The 26361-nt window shown below is 42.3% G+C and overlaps 2 protein-coding genes across 4 annotated transcripts; one reads left to right on the forward strand and one right to left on the reverse strand.

Annotated features, from left to right (window-relative positions):
* Positions 1 to 531: 531 nt before the first annotated feature.
* On the forward strand, positions 532 to 10528 carry emilin2b (elastin microfibril interfacer 2b). Its single transcript, XM_040126953.1, has 9 exons — positions 532 to 653; positions 803 to 928; positions 1752 to 1933; positions 2061 to 3851; positions 8626 to 8835; positions 8924 to 8977; positions 9059 to 9112; positions 9196 to 9312; positions 9602 to 10528. Exons 1-9 carry the CDS (start codon positions 562 to 564, stop codon positions 9934 to 9936), a joined length of 2961 nt encoding a protein of 986 aa, XP_039982887.1. The 5' UTR covers positions 532 to 561; the 3' UTR covers positions 9937 to 10528.
* Positions 10529 to 10588: 60 nt separating this feature from the next.
* LOC120789865 (phosphatidate phosphatase LPIN2-like) lies at positions 10589 to 26090 on the reverse strand. Of its 3 annotated transcripts, XM_040126954.1 has the most exons (20): positions 26021 to 26090; positions 19892 to 20092; positions 18674 to 18769; positions 18291 to 18589; positions 18102 to 18218; positions 17802 to 17928; positions 17126 to 17600; positions 16519 to 16618; positions 16026 to 16213; positions 15426 to 15519; positions 15241 to 15310; positions 15053 to 15136; positions 14700 to 14779; positions 14045 to 14201; positions 13457 to 13605; positions 13272 to 13358; positions 13013 to 13165; positions 12433 to 12547; positions 12144 to 12247; positions 11850 to 11994 (listed from the first exon to the last, which is right to left on the reverse strand). In XM_040126954.1, exons 2-20 carry the CDS (start codon positions 20081 to 20083, stop codon positions 11850 to 11852), a joined length of 2832 nt encoding a protein of 943 aa, XP_039982888.1. In that variant the 5' UTR covers positions 20084 to 20092; positions 26021 to 26090. The 3 variants fall into 3 exon arrangements, 2 of the variants coding, with proteins under 2 accessions (XP_039982889.1, XP_039982888.1); XM_040126955.1 differs by lacking the exon at positions 26021 to 26090 and having other exon boundaries at positions 10589 to 11994; positions 19892 to 20083; XR_005707468.1 differs by lacking the exons at positions 11850 to 11994; positions 12144 to 12247 and having other exon boundaries at positions 12450 to 12547; positions 12935 to 13165.
* Positions 26091 to 26361: the final 271 nt, after the last annotated feature.

The following is a 26361-nucleotide window of genomic DNA, read 5'->3' on the forward strand; positions in this document are numbered from 1 at the left end:
ACACGGCATGAGATGACTTAAAAAATGTCTGGATTCTTTCTATATTAAAAACATATATATTTACCAAGTTATCTCTTTGCCTGCGTCTTTATTTCTACTCAGTAATACATTGTAAGCGAAACACAAAACTTACAAAGATAAAACCTGGACAGACACATTGACGGGCGCGCACATTTTACGCACTGGATAATTATGGTGCCGTTTTGGAACAAAGACCATCATTATCCAAACGTAGGCGTCCGTAAATTATGTAGGTCGATGACATTGTGTGTTTGGACGCCAATAGAGAGCTGGATCTGGGCTTCTGGGTGTGTGATCTGAGAGCACGGAAAATAGGCGCCTGTCAGTATTGGAGGGGGTCCCGAAACGTCACATCCAAGGACGCTGGGGGAGCTTGTTAGGGTCTGCGCAGCACAAAGAAGGAACAACCCGCGGTGCCTTCACTGATCACTGGACCACAGGCCTGCACTACTGATTGCCATCCATAAGGGCAGTGCAGGATTTTAAAATATTGTAACCATGAAGCTCGGACTCTGCCAACTGCCACTTATTCACTTTTTAATGACGTTTCCTCTCATCTCTGGATCACCTTTCCAATACAGCATGTTCCAGAACAACGCACATTCTGGCAGCGAAACACGACAGAGAAACAAGTGAGTAAGCTGAAATGTCTATAGTTCCTGTCATGCGAATGATGGGGAATAAAATGCAGATTGATGTGCTGATTCATTTGTGCGTTCCATCTTCTCCGCGTAAATGCAAGCAATCGGTTGTGTGTGTTTAACCGGTGATTTTTCTGCAGAAACTGGTGCGCCTACGTCGTGCACAAGAACGTGAGCTGTGCCGTCGTGGGAGGCACGGGGAGTTTCGTGCAGCCGGACTTTTTACCGTGTCCACCAGAGCTGCCAAACTGTGCGCAACAAGTGATGTAAGTTCCCAGAAGTCCTGGACACTGGGTGGAGGGCAGATATTCTTTGCTTTTGTTAGTATTTTTAACAATGCAAATACTCTTGCTATTATCATACAGTTTGGATTGATCCACCACTGATGTGATTCATCTATATCTTCGGTTGAGTCAGTTGTGCATATGAGCTAGTGAGTTTATTGTATTTTTATAGTCTTGTTTGGTATCAGGTTCCTGTAACATTTCTCTGTGTACCAGTGTATGTTTTTTACAACTATGAAGAACATACACTACGAAGTGTTACTATAGTACACTTATCATTTTTATCGTAAAAAAACGAAACAAAAACATTAACACCCTGATGTATATGCATGAGTGAGAAAAATAAAGGCTCTTAATGGGGAGTAATAGAAATGAGATTTATTTTTTAGAAGAATCAAAAAACATGACTTATTAAGCAAAAAGCCTGATCATTCAAGCATCTTTGTTGAATCTTTATGTATGGCAAACATGGATTGACTTTGTCTTCGTTTTGCTTCAATGTGCATTGAGCAACAAACACACTTCTGAGATGCAGTTAACCATCGGATGGCAGGGGCATGTTGGCCAACGTTGTCTTCATGGTGGAAAGTCGGGAGCTGCCTCCTGCCAACTACATGATTAATTCATTGTAAATGTGACTTTGTTTATTTAGTCTTAGGCTTTATTACATTGTTATTCCAAGATTACATTGTATTTCTGAGAGGGAGGATTGCGCAAAGTCTTTTACTGAGCCTAGTTGTGCCATATCTGTGAATTTTTAGAAACCAGAATATATTCATGTCCTCATGTGTTAAAATGCTTCCAGATATCGGACACACTTTAGGCCCATGTATAAGATTGCATACAAGACTGTAACAGAGCTGGAGTGGAGGTGCTGCCCAGGGTACCAGGGCCATGACTGCAGGGAGGTGAGAGACCCAAAGTTACTCCAAGTAGAGCGTTTGCCTCATGCACCCTCTGATGCTGGACAAATTCCAGTCCCACAAGGTGAAAGACATGATTATAACTAAGGAAATTTAGCATGAAAATGTGAAACAAAATTAAACAAATATGTCACTGCCGAAGCATTCAATTTCCTGTTTCCTAACCCTCTCTTTTTAATCGCTCACTATAGCTCCAGAACAGCGGACAGAAGGCCAGAGAAACCATCCATGGGGAGGGGAGTGGCAGTTTGGAGGTCAGACAGGTCACAGGCCACTAGGGGGTCATGGAGGATCTCAAAGTGCACAACACCTGGAGGAAAGGGTGCAGCAACTGTCCCAGATGGTCCTTGACATGCAGGCAAGAATGACAGACATGTCCTCTGATCTGAGACTGGATTTCCAGGAGGACGCCAGTAAAATGTTTGTTACGCTGCTCAATAACCTCAGACAGCCTGTCAGTGCACAAGGCGTAGAACCCCAAACCATTCAGGTGCAGGACTTCTCTTTTGACCACGAGACAATGCCAATGGACGAAGTTTTGAACAAGATCAGCCAGGTCACAGAGGATCTAGAGTCCAAGACTAATACCCTCGATGACCTGCTGAGCCGTGTAGACCGTCATGACGGACAGATTCGTCTGCTAATGGAGGCTGCCCAGAATCCAATGTCCACACCTCCTCCAGCTCCCCCATCTAGTGATGGAGACCTACGTGCCTACCTCGACGTTAAGATCCGCACTCTGAGAGAGGAGTTGATGGAGGGCATGGAAATCAAACTGGCAGACTTGAAGAACTCTTGCAATTATAAAATCATGTCAGTTCAGGAGCAGTGTGAGGGACAAGAGGCCAATTACCTCAGCCTGGCCGAGCTCATGGACTCAAAGGAAACTGACCTCCGCAACGAGATCCAGGACCTTATGACCAAGCTGGTTGATCCAGGAAAGGAAGGCACCGCAGTATCTGATGCTGTTCTCACTCGTGTGGAAAATGTTGAGATCCGTCTGAACTCATCTGAGAATACTATGGCGGGGCAGTGCCTCTCTTTGGAGGAGAAACTGAAGAGAGAAAGGGCAGAGGCCATCAAAGACATGAGGGAGACTCTGGAGGATAGTCTGGCCTCCATGGAAGATAGACTCACCACCCTGTTGGTAGATACAAGCACCAACTCGCAATCTGGAGTTCAGCCAGAGAGTCAGGATGCATTGCAGAGGGACGTTAACTCTCTAAAGGGCTCTTTTCAAACTCTGGAGGATAGACTCAATGTCTTGGACCAGCTGTGCTCAAAGGAGCACAAGGCTAATTTAACTGCTGTAGAAAACCTTCAGCAAGACTTCCAGAGCTGCAAAACTGCTATAGGTGACATGGAAACTAATCTAAAAGCCCAGATAAATGGCCTTGGAGCCATGGAGGGGCAACTCCTCAACTACAGCACAAGCATTGAGAATGTACACAGTGAGCTGAGCTCCATGAAAGGCCACATGGGCAGATTGGAAGAATCACTTACAGATGTAGTCCACCGGCAGTCTCGGACCTTCCAGAGCCTTAACTCTACTTGGAGTCAAGTTAAAACAGGGGCTGAGCAGGAGGCCAAAGACCTTTTGGAGCTCCACAGAATGCAGCATCAGGAACTTAGACAGCGGCTGGAGGCGCTAGGCAGGGAAGTGAGAGCGGAGGCCGATCAATGCAGGGAAAAAACCAAAGATGTTGGGAAGGAGATTGCCCACATGGACAGCCGCATCGTTAGTGTGGAGAGTTTATGCGGCAAGCTGGATCCCATGTCTGGCAGCCTCCAGAGGATCAGAGAAGGGCTGAATAAACATGTCACTGGTTTGTGGACTTTTGTCAACCACCTGAATGGCACCGTTAGAGCTCATGCCAAAGATATTGGAGGACTGAGGGGAACTTGTCAGAAGCTCCAGAACCACATCGCTAACGTAGCCAGAGACCTCCAAGTGCTAACAGACAACAACTCTGGGAAGACAGGTAAGCTTTCAGTACTGTAATTTAATCATAAACCAGGCTTTTTTATTGCCTTATGGTGTGAGCCATTACTTTGTTCCCACAATGTAGAAATTTAAAGCAACACCAGGTAACTTTTGAAAGAATAAATAACACATTCTTCTTCTTACAAATAAAAGTTCAATACCTCAGCAGTAAAACACACTCTTGCTCAAGTCATTCTGCTCTGGGGTTTTGCTGCTATAGCCTTGCCTGGTCTGGTATGATCAGCTTATGATGGCTTATGTTCACTAATGTTAGTACTGTATAAAAGACATCACTGACACCATTCACTACGATTATTATCTACTTGTGCTACTGTTATTATCTGCAGAAGTTTCCCTAATAGAAGCTTGAGATAGCAATCAAATAGCAGTTATAATTCCTGAACTTGTAGATCATTGAATGGACTGGAGCCCATTTGTTTAGCCACGGCTGGCTGCGTTATTGGCGAGGTTGCAGTGTTGGCGTGTATTTCAGTGTGTGAGTGAGAGGAAGTTGGATTTTTCATTTAACCGTGTTCTCAGTTAAAGGAGGCAGGGCTGATTGAAGACACATTCTTGATTTAATAGACCCCGCTTGTGCTGAGCAAGGCCTTGGCTCAAAGAAATATTGCGCACTTGGGTTTTTTGTGCATCCAAGTGTACATTCGTGTGTGTTTGTCCATAAACCCTACACGTTTATGTATAGTTTCTTGGGTGTAAAATGTTGAGTAGCATTAAGTGTGAACATCAGGTGGATCTCCTTCCCCCAGCTTAATCATGTGGATGTGCGGCTATTTGTTTATAATTAATGCCGGATGTTAGTGTAAGACTCAGCTATGTTGCTGTAAGCCTATTTGAGAGCATAGATTTCCATATCAGTGCATATGTTGGATACTTCTCGTATGAGTCTGCTCGTTAATGACACCTATGAGACCGAGCTGGACTTCGCTGAGTCTCATAGTTGTACATCTGAACTAGAAGCACACCCATAATGTTTCCGAGCCAAGTCTTTTTCTCTGGGACCAGCTAGTTTTCAGTTACTGGTTTATGGGGCAGGTGATGCTGCATGCGATCCAGTCCAGAATCTCATGGGAGGTGATCTGGAATAAAGTAGTCCTGTGTCTTGTTTTGGTCCCAGTCCAAGTCAAACCAGAGGCTTTGCCTCAAGATATGTTTCAGCTGTATTGTTCAAAGATGCCAGTTTACTCCTTTTTACCAAATATTGAATCTGTGATGTCTGAGAAATGTTGCCACTCCACCCTATGGTTTTTGTCATAATGCATAATTTAATTCATCATTCTGCCATTGGGAAATTCTGCAAGTGGGAGCACAGTTACTTATGGATTCCACTCACTCTCAGTGAGGTCAGGGGTCGCTCTGTGCTTCGCTTTTCTGTTTGTCTTTGCACTGCCAGCTACCTTGTCCTATTGTCTCCCTCCCTGCTTATCTGAAGAGAATGGAAAATGCTGCATGGAGGGGTCCATTACAGAGAGTTCTGCACACAGCTTATCAGTGATCCTCATATGGTTCACTCATGGGCGCCTTTATTTCAGAGCCAAGAGTTTCCTTATGTTTTGATAAGGTGCTACTGGATTGAAAATTATATCACTCTTCTTCAGCGCTGTCACATTTCTACTCCCATCTCTTCAGTCCCATCTGCGGTCTCCTCACATGTTTAACTTCCATGGCTGAGTTCCTCCTCTGTTGAAATAAACAGTGTGAACACTCAACGCTGCATTGGGGTCCCAAGGGCCATTTGTCAGCGTGTTTACCGTGATGTCATACCAGTTGTTAACCTTAAATGAGAGGGTCAGGAAAGGGGGGAAGAGAGATGAAATATGTCATTCTTGAAGTGATTTTCTTGCTTTCAGTGCATACTAACCATGAGGTTCTGTCCACCTACCATGAAGTACAATAAGTACAATTTTCTAACAAGTGTAAAGTGTATCCAGTGTCCTGCTGGAGGATAAACACGAAAGGAATGTTTCACAACCTGGCAACCTAAAATTCTTCTTATTAATAGTTTATAACTGTTCTATAATGCATCACTAAAGAATTTATTAACAATGAATAAAGCCATTAGTTAGAACATTTCCAAAAAGTGAATTCTTAAAAGTTGTGCCAAAAATACATATATATGGTCCACTTACTAGATTTTTCGCTGTGCTTTCAACCACATCTCATGGTCTTATAGAGCACAGTCTTTTTTAGGAGCTTTCGACCTCATCTCACAGTCTTTGTCCGTAGCAACTGAGCAAACTCCAGCTGCTGATAGAGACCATGACCTGTTGTGCCTGTTCTGTTTGGCTGTTGTTTGAAAAATTCCATAAATAGTTACATCACACAAAAACACAGTGAGATGTGGCTTAAAATCGCCTGAAAAATGAAACAATTTACCAAAAAAAGTAAAGGTACCTTGTGGAGTTCTTTCACCATGTGTAGCGCTATGGAGCAATGTTTATAAAAGAGCGTTGCTGTGCAAAGAAATGTACCCGCAAAGGCATTGCAAAAGACATAGATGTAAACAATGCTGCCTTTAAATTGTTAAAAAAAAAAAATCAGTTTTGCAAATGTTTTTTGAGGAAGGAAGTGTATGTATTTGCTAGACATCAAGGATACACACAATGTTATTTTGTGATAAACAATGACTGTAAACTTTATGAGCTGTTGTTTGTGTCCCACTAGTCATAAGTTGTGTGATTCCATCACATGCCTGCTATTGATTCTCTCATTATATAATGTTGTCATACGTGGAGCCATACGCTTCCTCAGTTTGTAAGCATGCATATGTAAAATGTACGTGTTTCCTTATCCCTTTACTTTTGTTAAAGGACACCCCTAGCATTGTCTTTTGAGAAGGTGGCTTCATCGTTGTTTAAACAGCATTGTAGAGCCCTAGTATGCGGATGTTCTGAGATAATAACACATGCTTTCCTGCTCCTGACAAGGCTCAGTGGTTAGACTCGTAGGTCAATAAGCTGTGAGAGATATGGCCACTTGTAGGGTGACAACACTCTGGGCAGTGGTCAACCATGATAACCCCATGAAACCAAAAACAAGATGGGACCTGACAGAAAGCCCTCAAGAGCAATAAAGGCCTTGGCTGCTGTAACTGTGGCTGCTCATTTATCCTGACAGAGTTGGTGTTACATTATCTGATGTAAGACATTTAGCAGTCGTCTTTCTTCTCTCGAGTTCTGCTTTGAGCACTAAATTCTGGGGCTGGGTTTATTGATTCCTAAATCATAGCCTAAGCGCCCAGTGTGGTTTGGCTAACAGTGACTCATAAAGTCAACGCGCACTGCATTGCTCTGCTGTCATTATAATGTGGTATGTAACGGCCATTCTTGTGAGACAAGGGGCGGTTGTATCTCAGTAACTGGGGGGTAAGCAAGTAACAACGCAAGGTTTCCCATGTTGCTCTGGTGGAAAGGTAAAATATGGGGTCGACAGCAGGTCCAGCTGCATTTGTTCACAGCTCTCCTCTTTCATCGTGACGAACACTCTCACATGCATACATACACCCTGCGTTTGCCTCTTTTATCCTCTTGGCGCTAGGTCTGTGAGCAGTTTCGAACTGCTCCCATCAAAACCCACTCCCTGGAACACAGGTCTCGCTTTATACGAGGAGCGACACGACTAGCAAACGCAGACCAGTAAAACACATGCACGTGTGTGTGTGTATACGCAGACTTACCCCCCGTGCTGTTTTAAGGTTACACACTGGTCCCTCTCCATATGTTGTGTCTAACAGGCAGACCTCTCTGGCTTCTATACTAAATGACCCTTTTCCCCGGGGTGAGGGGACTGGCTGTCTGGTGACTGAACATGTGGCCGGGCCTTGGTATGCTGCTGGTATGCCTTTCATGTGCTGGTTTGCCTGTTTTCTCGCTCTAGACCGGAGAGTAACGGCGGCCGTGTGCCCCCCAGCCGGGAGGCTAGATTTGTTGATAAACCCCAGGGTTCGTCTCAGCTGTGGTTCTCAGGAATGCAGCGGTACATGAAGTTAAGAGCTGATCACCGTATGACGGGAGATGGGGCAGCGGTCTGTCATTTTCTCTGTTTACGACCGTGACAACAGGCTCAGATAATCACTCACTATTTGGCTGTTAATGAGCGTCAATGGTAGCCGGACCATAAACTTGATTGGTTATCATAAAGCGACAGTGCAACATCACGTATAAGTGCATGTTATCCCTATGAGGTTTTTCTTCAGAATCTGTTGGTGCAGGTACGGTACGACAGTGCCAACCTTTGAAACATGTTGAGCAAGAGCTGTACAGGTGTAACTAATAACGCTAGTAGTAGCCGTTCTACATTTAGCAGGCTCAGTAGCATAACCATGATACTAAATGCACCCATTTTTTAATGTTATTAGTTATAGCTGTGTTAAGATGTCCGAATGTCTGCCCTGTGAAAGATCTCTTACTGAAAAAAAGTCTGTAAGTACAGTAACTATTGTATAAATGGGAGATAATAATACTTTTTCAAACCATTACATCCTGATCAGCAGTCAGACTCTCCAAGGAGATTCAGGGCCTAAAAAGAGAAGTCTTGTGTTCATAAAAAATGACAGCCATTTGCATCTTCTGCTCATAATTGAAAGGTTTTTACTGGGGACATACTTCTTACGAGTGATAGGGGTGAAGTTAAAGTGTCAACATGAAACCAGGTGGTTTGTTAACACATCTGACCTCCAAACATGTGGCTTCCCATCTGTCTCTGCTGACCTGCAGCCTCAGCCCCATTGCTCACTCCATATCTGTCTTTTTCAGGTGTTCAGGTTGCAGTGGAGGACGCAGGACTTCCCCAGGGTTCAAGTAAGAGCCTCACAGTGCCGGTTGGCCCCGTGAACGCCTCTCTCCCTCAGCCACCTGCGATAGAGACCGGAGAGGCAGGTCCCCCAGGCAAGATGACCTCGTCCAAGTTGCCCAAGGGGACCGGCGGCAGCACGATGCCTGTTCAGGGCTTTGCTGGAGCTCCAGGTGTGACATGCCCACGTGTGCATGCACTCTGTCCTGCATGTTTCCCAGCATTGTCTCATGTGTCTCGTCTTTTTGTTGGATTTCACAGCTACCCCAGGCAAATTCACTGACTCACCAAAGACCAGCATGCCAATCATCTCAGGTAAATACTCCTCTAATTTTGTTATGCTGCATTACAATAAAGCCTTTCAAGGGTGGGTGAAACCGTTTTCCTTTTGCTCAGCAGTCGGAAATATGCCCCACGGACCATCACCACAGAAACCTGCCATGGCTTTAGGTCAGAATTTATTAATCATACAAGATCCTGCCATTGTTACTGTAACATTTGCTAGTGTGCGATGTTTCCTTTCATGTGTTCAGATGAGAAGGTGTCGTTCTCAGCCGGTCTGACTCTTCTACCGTTCCGAGGAGAAGTCGGAATCATTCGATTTAACAAGGTGTTGGTCAACGATGGAGGACACTACGACCCAAATACAGGTAACCATTACTACCGTCACTGCCTGTAAAAATGAAGCATCAATCCAGAATTTACTCCAGTTTCAACCGTAATTTTCAGCCTCCACTGTTATGAATTTGATTCGATTTTTCAGATGGTTGCAACTAATTGTTTTTGTTACAATGAATGTATGAACCAGAGAATCAGAATAAAGACTCTGATCGAAAGTGGCCTAATGAAATCATTGTACATCACGGGATGTTTTAGTAAATACCCTCTACCTTAGTACCATAATTTTGACACTTAATCAGTGTCTCCCTGTGTCCTCAGGTATCTTCACAGCTCCCACAGGTGGCCGCTACCTGGTGAGCGCTGTTCTCACAGCCCAGCGAGGTGATAAGGTCGAGGCGGTTCTCTCAGTGTCCAACCGCAGCATCCAGAGGCTGCACTCGGCAGGTTTCTCGTCTGGAACGGCAGCACCGGCGTCACTTGAACAGTGTAACTGCAGCAGTGCGACCTCACTGAGCCTGGTTCTCTCACTGAAGCGAGGCGACCGAGCGGGACTCGTCATGACGGCCGGAAAGCTCGCCGTCTCAGCCTCCTCCTCTGAGATCCTGTCGTCTTTCAGCGCTGTGCTTCTTTACCCCACCCCGTCGAAACGGTAGCCCTGCCACTTTCAGAGACAACTGATACCTTATATAAGCCAAAGCGGGGTATGGTGTACATTATTGTGTATACACTAAGGCTAATTGTGATATTTTATTATCAAAGCAGTGAAAGACAACCTATTTACCAACAATAACAAGAGGTAAAAATACAGTATCCAAATAATAAAATAGGACTATTTCAATCATGAGTACTAATATATAGTGTTTATATTGCAGTTATTTTATATTTTTGTTGTCTTGTTGTTTACAACCTAGATCTATCAAATACATGTTTTGCTTGAACATGTAATTGTTGTCCACTGCAGTAATCTTAGTTTCTCCCTTTATTCAAGAACACAAAGTGCCTTGTACCTATACCTTCCGGTAATTACTGATGTTAATGCATCGTCAGTGCTAAAATTTAAATTCCAGTTGATTCAGTTTGTTAATTACTGGGCAGAAAATCTGTTTCAGAAAGAACTTTAAACATCCTACAGTTCATACCAGTTGTCTTTATTGCGGATATACTCTGATGCGGACATTTGACATTAATGTTACTGGCCCTACCTATGCCAGACTCCTCTCCTTGTTGGTGCTAAACTGTCAATAATGCTTTGATTGTTCTCTCTAACACAGTTTTTGCGTTTATTAAAGCATCATTGAGCAAAGGACTTTTGATTCAACAGTTTATTAATACGATACATACAGTAAATATACCATATATACAGTTTATATACACAAATTGGATCTACAATTTTGACACACTATAAAAATGCCCTTACATAAGTCATGTTCGGAGCTATTCTGTCACACTGTCTAACAAATGTGTATGAGTGTATTTGTACCTACACTGTTACATCATAATGTCAACTGGATTACCACGAGGTAATCACAACAATCTACAGAAAACACTTGAAGAGGCAGCAAAACTTCGTCACTGAAAAGTGGAATCTGACTACATGAACCAAGAAAATACTGTGTGTTCTCACCACACAAAGTTCATCACTTTCATAGAAAGAATGCACTGAGGTTCACTGACAGCTGAGCATGAAAAGAAAAATAATAAAAAAATAAGTGGCATGACGATAATATACTGTAGTTTTCACAAGTCAGGCAAAACATTTCAAAGATTAATTTTGAAAATAAAAATAAAAATTTTCTACTGTAAGTCTAACAATCCTGATTTTGGCAAAAATACTTAAAACCAAATAGCAGCAGTATCTACAGTTCAGAAAGTGCCTTTTTTTTCAAATTACAGTAATGCAGTTATTAGCTATGAGCAAAGTCCTTTCACATTTTTCTTTAGCATAATAGTGCAAAATCCTTAAGCTTTGGAGCAAAGATATTCATTTCTATACATTAAATAACACTGTTATAGAGCGAATAAGGCCTTCAAGGGACGACTAAACACACCGTGTGCTGTTGATGTTTGGTGATGGCTCCCAAGTCAGGCAGAAAATGTGCACTACAGTCAGTATTTTTGTTTCATCCTGGACGCTCGCCAGTTTAAGACGTTATTGTACCTCCACTGCCTAAATAAGCGCGTAGGCAATTTCTTCACAGAAACATTGTGCAAAAAAACAGTGCAAATGATAAAACACAAACTGATCATAGCCTTGTCATCCCAAATACACCTCTTAACTGTGTAGCTCAAGCACAAAGAATACTCTCCAAGTGTATAACAGGAATAAACCCTGAATGAGATGATGTTTCACTGAAAAACATGGAATACATTAATATCCCAAACTTTTTCCCCGAACCGGAATCTGTCTAAGACAATATAAAACTAATATATATTTAATTTATATTAAAGAATCAGTGTTAACCAGAAGAATCAGTATTACGCCAGTGCATACAGGCATGAAATAAATTACTTCTCTGAGTTAAATTGATTTCAAGTAATTCATTTAAAACATTAATATCAGTCTGAGTTAAAGCAGCTCCTCAAAGCACACCTCCGCGATTGGCTGTCTCCAGAAGCAGAAGGAACTGAACTCTGGGCAGCTGAAGGTGGCGTTGTGTTGTGAACTTCGTAAAGGAAAAACATGCTCCACCAGCTCGCTCAGCCGGCTGTAACTGTAAATTAAAAAGTAATAATACAAAATTTAAAATAATAAAAAAATTAAAAGGAAAAAAAAAAACAGTAATTGGAACAATAAACATCTGTGTAAGAGAAACAGCTAGACAGACAGAAACGATGACCCCTGTGATGGTTCAGTACTTACGACGTTTTATTGCCTTTGGCTTGCTCGAGGATTAACTCGCCTTTGGGATTCACTGTGAATATCCGGCACACAGGCACACCCACTTGCTTGTAGGCAAAGACGTCCTTGAACACAGGAAGAAAAAAAAAAAAAAAAAGGAAAAAAAAAGACACTAAGGATCATTTTTATCTAACTGAACTGAAAGATTATACCTCACGTTGGTCAGTAAATACTCGAATTTTCATAAAATATAATCTCTAGTAAGGAAAAACTTAAGCGCGACAAACACAAACATATATGTTACACTTACACTTTCTCTGTTTCCGAAGGCTGCGTAGAAGGGATGTGTGTTTGGGAAGAACAAGTTCTTGATGTCTGTGAGGCATTCGATCTTGAACTTCTCAGGCTTTTTTTCTATGATCTCTCTAACAAGAGGATTGCAAAAAAAAAGGGTTACAGACTTGACCTCTGACCTTTGTTTGCCACAACTTTAAGAGTGGCTATCATTTCGAACCATTTGTAGAGCCACTGAGTGTAAAAAATGCATAAAATGACCACAAAACAGGTGTTTAAGGCTACCAATCAGAGCAGAGGTTTAAAAAACATTTTTTAGCTGCTCAACGGCGCAGGATGATGTGAAAAACAGTTTAGTTTAGACAAAGCGGAATTACTGTCACTTTGCTGGGATAAATTACCTCTGAAAAGAGACATTTCCGCTTCATTTACACTGTAATTTGCTGCAAGAGCAGTGTCTAAAAACACTACAGTTTGTTCCAGGGACCAGACAATCCTGTGATGAATTTCAGCCGTACCATGTCTCATTCAAATGACGATGTCGACTGAAAGGAAGGGAGGGCCGCAGGGTAAATGCTTAGGGACCGGTTTCCTACCTGTGAAAGGCAGAAAAGAGGCTACTCGGGGAGAGCATGAGGGGTCCCTGAGGCAGGAGCGTCCCCCTGTCGTTCACCCAGTGCAGATATCCTCGTGTCATGTCAGCCATGCCGATCGCTCGGGCCGAACAGTACAGGAACTTGTAACCATTCCTGGAGATTGATTAGATCTTTCACGTCACTGGAGCCACTTCAACGTTTGTCGTTATACTTTCAGAATAGTGAATGCGGAGAATAGTAATTCAGCAACTGGTCTTACTCGTGCACTGAGTGGTAAAGCTTAGCGATTCCTTGATGGGTCCAGTCTTTTCCAAGCTGCGGCAGAATCTGTCCAAACACATCTGATCTGCAGGAAGAAAATTTTGCGGGTAGTTAATACTCAAGAATACTAATAATAAACATGAAATACGGTAAGACGGTAGAAACGTTCAGACTCCCCCGTACTTGGTGATGGTGCCATCGATGTCAGAGATTATAACCTTGTCGTCCCAGTTCCACAGGTAGATGGTGCCCTCGCAGCGACACGTCCCCTGGTACTGGGTGGTTATGCTGAAGGTGACATCATTAGGCCCCTCTCTTAGCTTCAGGCTGGCCTGTAAGAGACATGTCCTGAGTGGCGTTTCATTCATACAGGCATTTGTTCAAGGCGCAGACACTCTCACTGGCTGAGCTAAACCTCAAGGGATGGACAGTGTTTTTAGGGAACCACTGATACAGAAGGAACTTTGATCAAGACACAGTGAAACTAAATAAAGACTAATCCAGAGGCCTGCCAGCATTTCACTCTACAGTAACATCAACGTATTGAACCCAAGAACCAAAGAAAAGTCACTGATAGATTTCCATGACTTGTCTTTGGTTCCATGCATACTTTCTCCTCTCTTTCTTCTTTGAATGTCTGTGTGTTCATGCTCTTGTTACTGTGTCTTGTTTGTTTGTCCTCATCCTTGTTTGTCTTTATGTACTCTTTACATGTACATGTGTGCGCTACTATTTGTGCGTTGTGTAAAAAAGCACCATCAGTTGTCTTACTATCTGGTCAGAGGACAGGCGGAGGGATTTCTTGTAGGAGTGACAAGGCGCTGGTGCCGGGACTTCTGTCTGCACACGCTCAATAGGTGTCAGAGCAGGTGCCACGGCGTTGAGCTCTTTAGTCTCGTCGTCGCTGGACCACTCTGGAATTTTATGCCTGCAGGAGAGAGAGAACACAGTGTGAAGGAGGAGGACCAGCGAACAAAATTTTGACAAATCTGTCAAAATAAGCACAATAACGTGGCAATGCATTGGCGTAAAGCCATGTTTATACCAGATTATGTGGTGTTCAGGGTCAACAAAAAAACCATGCAGAATCATTAACAGTCACCAGAGGGCAGCAGACACCCTCATCTGCCTGTATCTCTGCCTTTTTGGTTGTAAATAAGCAATATGTTTTCGTTTTTAACCCCTTCTTTTACACTAAAACTGAAAGCATCCCAAAAAAACTCTAACACAAACCTAAAACTAGAATCTCCAAAGCTGGTTCAAACAATATGCAAAGTGTTTGTCCTGAATTTTCATGAAGTAACAGCACTGCTTGTTGACTATCATGCCAATCTAGCCTGAGTGGCACATGTTTACCCAACACGGCTTGATTCACTGTGTGTGACTGAAACATTGTGAGGAAGCCAGAGCTTTGTTGCTGACTCACTGTGTTTCTGGGGCCTGGTGGAGGGCAGGGCTCTCTCTGGTCAGGGACTCCTGTCTCTCTAATTTGGACTCTGATGATGACTGAGGGGAGGGAGAGATATTATTGGCCTTTTATGACCTGACATCAATATTTATTCTTTAAATCAATGCACGGTAAAATGCATGAAACAAAGGAGCTAAAGTCTTTAACGAATGAAGCAAAATGGGGAGATAATGGTTACTGAAACATTTGTCTCTCGTTTACAATTCAAAGTTATTCAAACAGCTTGTGATTCCGACTGATCTCCTCAGTACAGCAAACACACAGATGGAAGCGTGACTCATATGATAGTCAAAGAGTCAAACATTCAGTACCTGCTTGACACTGCTCTTTCTCCAAAACCACCAGCGTCCAGACTTTTTCGGCATTTTCTCCTTCACCCAGGCCTCCTCTGTAGCCTGCCATTCAGATAAATAATTCATGTGAAAACAGACACGATGTGCAGATGCAGTATAAGATCAAATCGCACACTATAAACACATCACATCGGACCAGAGGATACCTTCGGCAAGTTCTTCTGAAAAGCCTGCATACTTAGTATCAACGGTGCTGCCAGTGTCCAGTTGTAATACCTGGGGGGGAAAAAGGTTTTTTTTTTTTTTTAGCTGTAATGTGCACATCATGCAATAACATATTCATGAATCATTTGATGAGAAAGTGCACCCATCAGGGAGTAGGAAGACTCACCTGTTTGCAATTCTAACCACCAAATTGGGATTATCAATAATCGCTGGATTCTCTGCAAATTCGTTGTAGGTGATGATGTGCTCCATGAATTTTTCTGGAATAAGTGGAACACCAAAGCCTTGTTTTTAATTTTGGTGACTGAAAAATATTTCTACATGAATAACAACATTATCGGTTCGCGAGAGATGCGGAGCAGGAGATGTGAAGCAGGGAAGTCAAAATATGTAATTCATCTTGATTTTAAGGATTTCAAGGATTCAAAGCTTTATTTGTCACAAACACAAGTAATAGGAGGAGAAAATAAAGATTAGAAAAAAAATATAAAAAGATAAAAATTTCTGGTAAAAAAGTACAATGTACACATGTCACAAGCATGCAATGGACAGGGCAGTGCAAAGGATTTAATATTCAAACAAGGCAAGAAATCCTTTTTTTTTCATCCAAAAAATAACCTAATCGTGTATGAGCATAGTTTCCATCATATTTTGTTTTTAAAGGAAAAATACTGTGCCCACTGGATTATTAAGACAGATGTAAAAGGAAACAAATTTTATATGGGATGCTGCGGTTAATAACAACTGATAAAAGAGATGATTATACCTTTAGAGATCTCTGAGTTCTCACCGACCCCTCCACACAGCGACAGCGTGACGTCAGGAAGGTCACCGGCAGAGTCAGACAGACACTCTGTGCCGCTGTCTGCTGCGGCGCTGCCCACTGACTGCGGTGACTGGGATCCGGAGCGCCGTCCCATCTCCACCCAGTGTTTGGGAACCTGCTCAGACTCACTGAAAACACAGACGGCCCAGTTTTACACACTGAAATCACCGACTTGGATAAACAGGCGCAGCCACTCTTATTTGTTCTAAAAGTGCTCAATGATACCAGTTATTTTGTGCTTCCACTTACAGCTAGTGCTGGGTTTTGAGCTAGGACTCCGTAATTTAAACGTGCTCACTGAGTTCTGTCTGTATCACCGGGTATCTTAAATTGCGAGGGTTGAAAGTAGGCACTGAGTGCTTGGTCACATGCTGTACATACACCAAATGAGATAAGGGGTCTGAAGAGGTAATGTGACTTCAGGGGTTTGTACCTTTTCGGGAAATACCGGGCAACAACATCAGGCTCGAGTGCATTCAGATCATCCAGGTATATATCTTCAGGTCCCTGATGTTGACTCCTCTTCCTCACACCTCAATGAAACAAAGACAAATGAAGTCTGTGTATAAGTCTACTGAAAAATCGCTGATTTCGTTTTTGTTTTTTTTCACTTCCTTCTCTTTTAACTTCTGCTAACTTCTTCAGAACAGCCCCAGACACCAAATATGAACTTTGGCCCAAATAGAAAACCACATCCTTCCTGTTAGCATTCACTTACATTATGACTGAGTGTGCACTAACATCATATAAAAAAAATGTGGTGTTTTACTCAAGACCTTTCTGTGTCATTTAAGATGCAAAATAAGAATAATTCAACTATTAAAGTTATCCACTACTGTCCTCATCCGAAGCTTTCTAGCCTCCTACTTTTCACGGATTTTAGAGGACATTTATCTCTAAATTTCTTTTCTTGAAAGGTCATTTTTCTATTCATACAGAATGAAGAAGAACCCCTTCAGTGAAGAACACAATGTGCAGAAACTAAAAAACAGAGTTTCCAGGTATAAAGGAAGAGTGAGGTATAAAGGAAATTGTGTTACTTCTCCTCTCGATGGGGGAGTCTGTGGGTTTGGAGGAGGCTCCTGTGTCGGCACAAACTGCTGCAGAGTCTCCAGCTGTTTTACTGCCTCCACTGGCAGCGGAGCCGCTGTCCCTGCGGCTGGGGGGTGAAGATGTCCACCTGGCCTTACGCACCGTTTTTGTGTTGAGGTCCGAGTTACATGGACGTGGCTCAGAGGTAAAACTGCTGCAAATTGAATTTGAAAGGTTTGGTTCACGCTCGGTAATGTTTGTATCTTGTGATGAAGCTTCAGGGGGCTGTGGTTTGCAGCCGCATTGATTGGGTTTGATGGTCCGAGGCTCTGGTTTAACAATATTGCAAATTAGATCTGTGTTTCTCTCTCCTTCTTTTGACTCTTCCTCCATTGCTTCTGAGCTTAAGATAACCCTGAAATGCGTGTTCTCTGAGGGAGTGATGGTCAATATCTTTGGCTCCGTTTTGTCCTTTTTGTTGACCTAGATACAAGACAGTACAGCACAAGTTAAAGCTTAAATATACATACGTCATTTTCCAAAAATTCTCACTAAGTCTCTGAATATGTATAAATTAGCATATGAACTAGACTTGCTAAACAAACCCACAAAAACTCCACTGTCTCCCTTATCTCAAAGACCAAAGTTTAGACCAGATTCTACAAGTCTAGATCTGAGCCATACCCTGGTAGATTCCGGAAACTCCCCCCATGTCCACTGCATGTGCGACTCGGTCCTGAGCATGCTCTCTGTCGGCTTCACCATCAGCTCGGAGTCACTCTTGGGCGACATGGGCTCGGGCATCTCCCTGCTGTAAGTAAACACCACATTCCCACTGAGTCAGCTGTAAATACCTTGTGGGAGTGATTTGTTTGACTCAGCCCCTGTCTGTTTTGATAAAGTGTATTGGAAATGATCTTATTGTTCCTCTCTGCTTGTATGAACTACGTAAACATTTGAAAGGACAGAGTGGGAGGGCCGTACATGGTGCAGGGGGACCAGTCTCCGTCGGAGAAAGGGTAGCTGTCCCATTCGAGGGCAGTGAGGGGGGAATGTTGCCTGTGGTCTATGTTGTTGTTCATCATTGAGAGTGAAGAGGCCCTGAAGACAGGAGAGAATAAAATTTACAAAATTTTTACAACAAACAACAATAAACTGAACATGTCCACTTACCGTCCATTGTGTGCACTGTGCTCCTCATCTGAACTGAGCTCACAAAGCTCCAGCTCCCCGCCTGCAGGTGTGGACGTTTGCTCTTCCTTTCGTGGCTCGGCTTTGTGCTTCCTCCTGCGTCTCTTCTTCTTCTTGCCAGCTGAGCTTGAGCAGGGCTGGGTGTTTCCAGAGACCGGGTTTTCTGGACTCAGTGGTGGACTGGTCTCCACCACTGATCCCCCACACCTGGGCTCTCTGCTCCTGAACAGAACCTCTTCTGTGGGGATGGGCGAGGTCACCAAGTGGGCCGGAACGATTTCCTGTGTCGCAGAAAACATACATAAAAATTAGTCATTGATTTCTAAATTCTTCTTCATTTTCATCACATGCTGTAATAAACTCACATTGTGCTGCTCCATCTCCTGGACAAAAAAGGCCTCCCCATTGTCTCCAAGCTTCATTTGTAGCTCCACAGGCTCCCCATTGATTTCTATATCAATCTGCAAATAACACATTTCTGTAAGATACACACTCACCAGGTCACCATGTTCAGTTGGCCTCGGGTTCCAAAAAGCATTAATGAGGTTCGTTTACAGCAGAAGAGCACCATATTTATGTCTACAATACAGCTCATGGATAAAAACTGTGCCACAGATGTACCTGAAGAATTAGACTTAAGCCACAGAGGAAAACAGTGAACAGCTTGTGTGAAGGCTTGCCGTTTTGAGCATAAGCCACAACTTCTATCCAGAGTTAAACAAACAGGGTTTCTCAGAACTCAGAACCAGGCTGCATGGGTGGAATCAGGTTGTTCAAAAAGAGGCCAACATACAGTGTGTATGCTTCCTCCCATCTTTTAATTATCAGAAAGGTTGAGAAATGAAACAAAATCTACTCAAACTGTCTGCAAGATGCTAACATCTTATATGAGCTCAAGATAATCAACTTTTCAATGGTTGGTTTCTCAACAGAATCACTGAAACTGTCTTCTCTGTGAACCACAGACTATTTCCTGCACTGCCTGGCTCCCCCCTACAACTATAACAGGTAAGACTCTTCTGTAAGACACTTTTCTTGAATGAGATGAATCTTAACAGGTTGGGAAGACAGTAAGAGCTTTAGTCTGTGCATCACACCTTAGTCTTCAGCTGACAACAATAGAGTGTCTATAAATAGAGAGAAAGGGCAATCTGCTCTCGTGAGAAGCAGAGAGTGGATTGGAATCTAATGTTCAGAGAGCTTCAGAGAGAAGGGAGAGCAGCAGAGGGCAATTAGAGAAACACAAAATATGTTGTGCAGTTCCATTATAACCCTCTGAAATGGACGGGTCAAGCTACACAGTTATCCCACATTTTACTAAAAATATACTCAAGCACCAAGACCAGAGTCCTATTTGCAGGAGGAGTTAAATATAACAATATGTTGCTATTGCAATAAAGTTTTTATCACCAGTTAATCTTCCTTAATCAACAGAATGCCGGATTTGTTCAGAAACGTTTGCCTCAGAGCAAGTTCAAAATGTTCATATAAGACGGGAAAGAGTGTCAAACATGCAATAATGACATATGTTGATAACAAGAATAAAATGTGATTATTTCCCTTCTAGAAATGTTTGCACTCACCACTTTCTCCCTGGAGCGCAGCACCCCCAGTTTTCCAAAGCGAACGTGGAAAGGCGAGCACTGGAACGTCCCATCAGGCTGTCGGACCACAATCACGTCGATGCAGCCTGACAGAGTGGCCTGATTGATCCCCTTATACAGCTCCTTTACTGTCACCAGCACCTGGCCAGCCAGCTGCCCCACGTAGTTCATAGTGTCCACCTGTCAACAAAAACATCCGTCTTTAATTAGTATATATGTAACGACAGCATTCAGCACAATGTACATCTTAGAAATTCTGCACTTATTGCCTCACAAATCAGGTTTGATACACCTGAATTACCAGCAGAATAAAACAACATAGTACTTTTTTGCATCTTAATAGGCCACTCGCCCTGTATTATGTGCTCCTGTTGTTCAGAATAGTCTGCAAAGGAAATGCATGCTGGTCCCTTAACACGGCGGCTCTGTCCCATTTTCCTCAAAAGAGTCCTGAGCTGATCGAGTCTTAATCCAGGCCCTCGATTGCTACAACAAGGCTGCTGCAGACCAGAACAGACCAGACCAGAGCAGAGCAGATAGTGTGTGTTTCTGTCTCCACTAAGAACACACACTAAAAAAAAAGAAATTGACCCAATTTGTGTCAATATAGTCTGCTACTGCAGCTCTTTTTAAACTTACATGTCGCTTTTGTCAAAATTGATTTTTTTATCCAGTTTTAAGCCACATTTATACAATGTGCTTTTCGGATCTTGTTCATTTTTCACTATATATTTTAACTGGATGAAGGATTAATTCATCTGGATCGAATTCGGGTCGTATTCGTATGGGTCCTAAATTATCAAAAAAACAAGCTGAGCAAACATTACTGTCAACTTGTCTCACAGCCCCTCAGAACGTCCTGTGTCCACCCAATATAGCTGGAGAAACACAGATTTATAACATGAAATTGCTTTATTCAGTGATTTTACTGGATTTAATCACTGGGTTTGTTTGTTTCAAAGAGAAGGAGACCTCTGCAGATAATTCAGCTACCGGTGAAAAACCTCCTGAACGTCTGGATCATAAGTTATTAGAGAAACAAGCTGAGCAAACGTTAGTGGCAGCTCAGCTCGCATCAACAAACATAAAACATGGCTAGGAAAGTAGAGGCACCAAGAAAATCACACAGATCTGCATACAGAGAAATAAAAAGATAGAAAGTGAGACCTCATCCTGTCATGAGGATGAACTGATATCCTCACCTCATTATCACTCTCCTTACTAGAAAGTCACTTACTCATTCCAAAGCTCGTGAAAGACACAACGCTAGAATGTGACCAAACAAGATAAAGCCCTTCCCAATCTGAATCAATGAGACTGATAAATTTGAGCAACTAAGTTTTATTCTAGGTTTACTGAATGATAACAAACACAAAATCTGTACATCTTTGTGTAAATCACACAAAACCACTGTACCTTTATCATATACAATTCTATTGTGATGAGTCTCTCCAATTCAAAGGGTATCACATTACATTTCCATGTTAAGAGTATTTCATTATTTACTTGATGTTTCAATCCGGAGCAGTTTATGATCAAGTGACTGTTTGTTGTGTTTCGAGGCTTTCTAAATGATCTTCAACACAAATCAAACTTGTGTTTCTACCATTTCTTCTATTGAAACAGCAGGCTGCTAGGAGTCAACACTAGTCATATGAGTGTCATTAGGTGCACTCACCTTGGTTCGACACCTGTCGTTACTGTAGTGGACAACGCCAACGCCATTCTCAATGCAAGCTCTAAATATTTTTCAGACACATGATCATGTGTGTGTTTGTGTAGCCCAAACAATAAGACTTGTTTCAGTATTTAGGACAATGGTTTACACAGACTAAATCAAAGCTGCATACCAGCTGGGTGGACTTTAACACCATTCAGTTTCTATGACTGGAATCCACTGCACCAGCTAAGCTCTAATGCACTTAAAGGGTGGCAGAGGGAAATACAGTCTGCAAATAACCATCTGCCGAAAATAACTGAAAAAATAGCTATAAATACAAAGAAAAGATACAAAGAACATAACACAACAAAACACACAAACATACGTAATATGCCTCACATTCTGGTCATATATTATCTTTACAGGCTAGTGATGATAATCAAAGTAGGATTGGGCAATATGGCAGTAAATACCATGAGATGATAGAGATTTGTCTGGAAATAAAGATTTTTCTGGTTAGGTCATTGTCCACAATGCTGCAAACCAATGAGCAGGACTCTTCTGTGGTTATATTGGATTTACAGGATTTTTACATCAGTGTGATAAAGTTCATTGATTTGTAAAGTTTTTAATTCACTGGATAAACCTTAAAGAAAAACAGATACATTAAAAAAACAAAAAACAGATGCACACTATGATTTAAACTTGTGATTATTCTTTGTGTTGCTTTATTCATATCATCCCCCCCTAATATAAAGGTGGTCTACAGATGTTCAGTGTTTGGGTTACAGGGTTAGAAAGAGTGACAGGATAAAATGGGGTGTGGGTTACAGTTACGATTTGCAGATAAATCTGGAGCTGAAACAATTAGTCAATTAATCACTTAGTCAACAAAAACATATTGGAAACTATTTTGTTAATCAAGTGCTCTTTTCGGTCATTTTCATACCAGCATTTTCATGTTCCCGCTTCTCATATTTGAGGATTTGCTGCTTTTCTCTGCCATATATCAAAGTAAAATGAATATATTTGAGTTATATTTGAATATATAATGAGTATGTTTGTGTTTTGGACTGTTGGTTAGACTGTGACAGATGTCACGCTGGACTCTGGGAAACTGTGACGGGCATTTTTTCACATTTTTTTGACTTTTCATAGATTAATAGATCAGTCAATTAGTGGATTCAAGTAAAATAATGGTTAGGAGCAGCCCTTTTAGATACTTTTATCACCTAATGTTGAGAGAAAAACCGTGCACATTTCAAATAAATTCCTACCAAAACTTCAGGTCATACAACTTTTGTTTTTGTTATAACAGAACAACTCTACAAGATAAAGGCCGAACTTCAAAAGGCCAAAGCACACCAACTCACCAGAGTCCAGGGGGACTTCAGGTGTAGCCGCTGGCCCCGCTGCTCTGGAGGGAACCTCCCTGAGAGCTCCATGTCACCCCAAAAGGATTTAACAGGAAAACTGGGTCTGCTAAGACCTTTGCCGCTCCCCTGTCCTCCTCAGCCACTCTGCTCCTGGTCTGTGCTGTGCACCACAGCCGCTACAAACTTTCTAACCCCTCAGACTGAGCACAAACACTGCAAGGGGAAAATTACCCCCCAGCCTGAGCCCTTACACAACCTCTCTCTCAGCACCGGCCCCCGTCACCGCCATTCTGTGCTCGAACAGTCTCTATCAAGACCACAAAACAACTGATCACTTACTCTATAAAATATGAGAAAAGATGCAGCTCAACAGTTGCCAGACCCCGAAGATACATGTCAAGATTTAGCATGTGAGTCTGGCCATGTTAGCATGCAAATGCTAGTATTTAAGCATGCTATAGTAGGTTAGCATTAATCTCGGATAAGGCTGACAGGATTTCGATCAGTTGTTTTAGAGGTCATGAGCTAAACTGAGTTTGACCAGTTGATGGCACTGCTAACTGAGATTCACCCTCTGGACACCATGAATGTCTCTACAAAAATTTCATCCAATAGTTTCTGAAAAATATTTCACTCTGGACCAAGATGTCGGACCATTACAGCATAAATCCTAAAGCCACAGTGTTAGCGTTTAAAATGGTCGTTCAGTGATAATAAGGTCACAAGTGTTACTGAATAATAATGAACAGAATAAAGTGACAGCAAGGATCCAATGTATTACAGCACCAGTTGATAACAATGTTATAGAGTGTACTCTGTGTTTCTGCAACGTGCTGTGGCTTTCCGCCACAGTGAACCACACCACATTGTAAAGTGAAAATGCAATGTTCAGTTAATGGACAAAGCAGAAGTGTCTAGATCGGCGTCATCAGCCATGATAGCAATGCTGCACAACCAGGTCTCTCTAGTGAGTTGACTGCACACTGTCTGTATCTACACACCACCAGATTTAGTAAGAGCTTCAACTCCCACAGCACTCAGACACCTCTGCTACAGCGCGTCAAGCCTGAATACTGATGTAGTCGTGCTATGACGTTCTGCATAGTTTGCCATGGTGAGCCAGAGTGTATGGGGTCGATTTTGTTAAGGTATCAAGTAAAAAAAAATATGTGGGTCAAAAAAGATTTATCATGCACCTTTGACAAAACACTCTCGACTCTAGGTCCCCTTACTCACTTGCACTGGAGCTTTTGACCATATTACAAGGTCTTCGTCAGTAGATAAACTGTCAGGCTCAACTTTAATGCCAAAATGAATGAGAAGTCCTAAAAAAACTCAGAATAATAGAAAGTCCACAGTTCCAAACTGGGCTGCAACTAACAATTATTTCCATCATCGCTTAATCTGACAATTATGTTTTCAATTTATCAGTTAATGGTTTGGTCAACAATGAGTCAAAGACATTGGGAAAGTGCTTGTTTTGTCCAACAAAGAGCACAAAACCCAAATGTATTCAGCTTACTATCACAGTAGAAAACTGAGGAAGCTAGAACCAGTTTTTATAATCTACTAATCCTTTGAGTCATCCTTATGCAAAAATGTATGTAAACCGACTAATTGTTTCACCTCTAGTTCGAAGACAGTTGAGCAAAGTCCATCTGCTTATGAAGACTGGTCGAAAGCTCTGGAGCAAGTGTGTGAGTGGATCTTGAGCTGAGATTGTTTTGTCAACTACGGTTTCCAAGGTCAATACAAAGGGCCGCAACTAAGGATCTATAAAATGTCTACAAAATGACAATGAATAGTGGAAAATACCTGTTATAATTTCCTGAAAACCAAGGGAGACGTCCTCAAATGGCCTGTGTTTTTCTGACAAATGGTCTCAAACCCAAAGATATTCAGTTTACTGAAAAAAGTCCTCATATAATAGAAGCTAGAAACAGCAAATATTTGACATTTTTGCTTTAAAAAAAAGGGACTAAAACAATGATTTGATCTTCAAAATAGTTGCTGATTAATTTTCTGTTGATCAATTAATCAATTAATTGACTAATCCAAAGAAAGAAAGAATGAAAGAAAGAACGAATGACCTTTGGAAGCTATCACTTGAAGGTGTTGTACTTTCAATTTCATTTCTGAACAATACTTGGCTTGGCTTCTTCCTCCCACATTCACAGAAATCAAACTGTAATCAATAATATGGCCATCTCCATGGATACCGTACAAAGAATAAGGCCGGCCAAGCTCCTGAAGCTTAAAATGCAGGTCCGTTTTGTGCTACGTTACGAAATACCCAGTACTTGATGATGAACCGATCACAACCGGTTCTCATCCACGACACTCTCTCGACGCTGTGTCGGATGAGGCGATTTTAACAGGTGTTAATCCTGTTTACAGGATTAGGATGAATCTAGCCCCCCCCCTCGGCACGTTTTTCCTGCTCACTACGTCCAAGTGCCCAACGTGATTCTGCGTCAGCCGGTGTTGTTTTTAACCAACGCTGTGTACCTGAGATTTTCATTTCGGGTTTCTCTGAGAGTATACTGCTAAACAACAGTCAGACGATCAAACCTGCATATTGTCAGCCCTTTGGCAGGAAAACCCACAAGCTCTGATGTTCATGACATTGCCGAAGCATACTCCAAATTGCACATATGCACCAGTAGATGATGTCACTGTGAATTATTAAAACTTAAGGTAGACCAGCCCATGACGCGCTCAGGGACACAGAACAGACATTTTTGAGGCAGACGGGAAGTTTATAAATAGATACAACATGCCGCCAGCAGTAGTAAATGGTCGGTTTCCTGTCATGAGAAGGCACAGGTTGTCTGCTAGCCCCACAACATTTCAAATGCGATGTTCAGTATCAAACGGGGCTCACGAGTTGCACACAAGCCGCTAGATGACTCCTGAGAAAGCTTTCCAAGGACTCCGCTGCCGGTATTTTCACAGCAGAGAGGAGCGCTATTAACAAGCATTAACAGAGATTCTGCCTTATTAGTATTATTTTTACTACTATTTTTACTTTACCGGAACCGTGGAGGAGAATAAGTGATTAAATCATCCTACCCGCTCGAGAGAGGCTCACGCGCAGGCAGTCACACCTTCACTCCGTTCCTCCACCGGCAGTTTTGTCGAGCGTCCGCTGCCGCTGCGCCGAAAGCCACCAGAACCACGTGACCCTGCACCGCTCGGGCGGCACGTGACTACAGCGCAGGGGGAGGCGATGAGGTTTATTACCGTTAGGGATGTTTATTGAGGATTTTCTGTACTAGCAACCTCTAAAATGCGGACGTTAAACCCCCTCAGAGGATATAAACTATTTAAAGAGATGGAGAAAAAAAATGCATAGTTTAAAATTATGTGATGGGCCAGTATCCAATGATTCTGACCCAGCGTCACAGAATAAA

The sequence above is a fragment of the Xiphias gladius genome, chromosome 5, assembly GCF_016859285.1.
Source record: "Xiphias gladius isolate SHS-SW01 ecotype Sanya breed wild chromosome 5, ASM1685928v1, whole genome shotgun sequence".
Classification (NCBI taxonomy): domain Eukaryota; kingdom Metazoa; phylum Chordata; class Actinopteri; order Istiophoriformes; family Xiphiidae; genus Xiphias; species Xiphias gladius.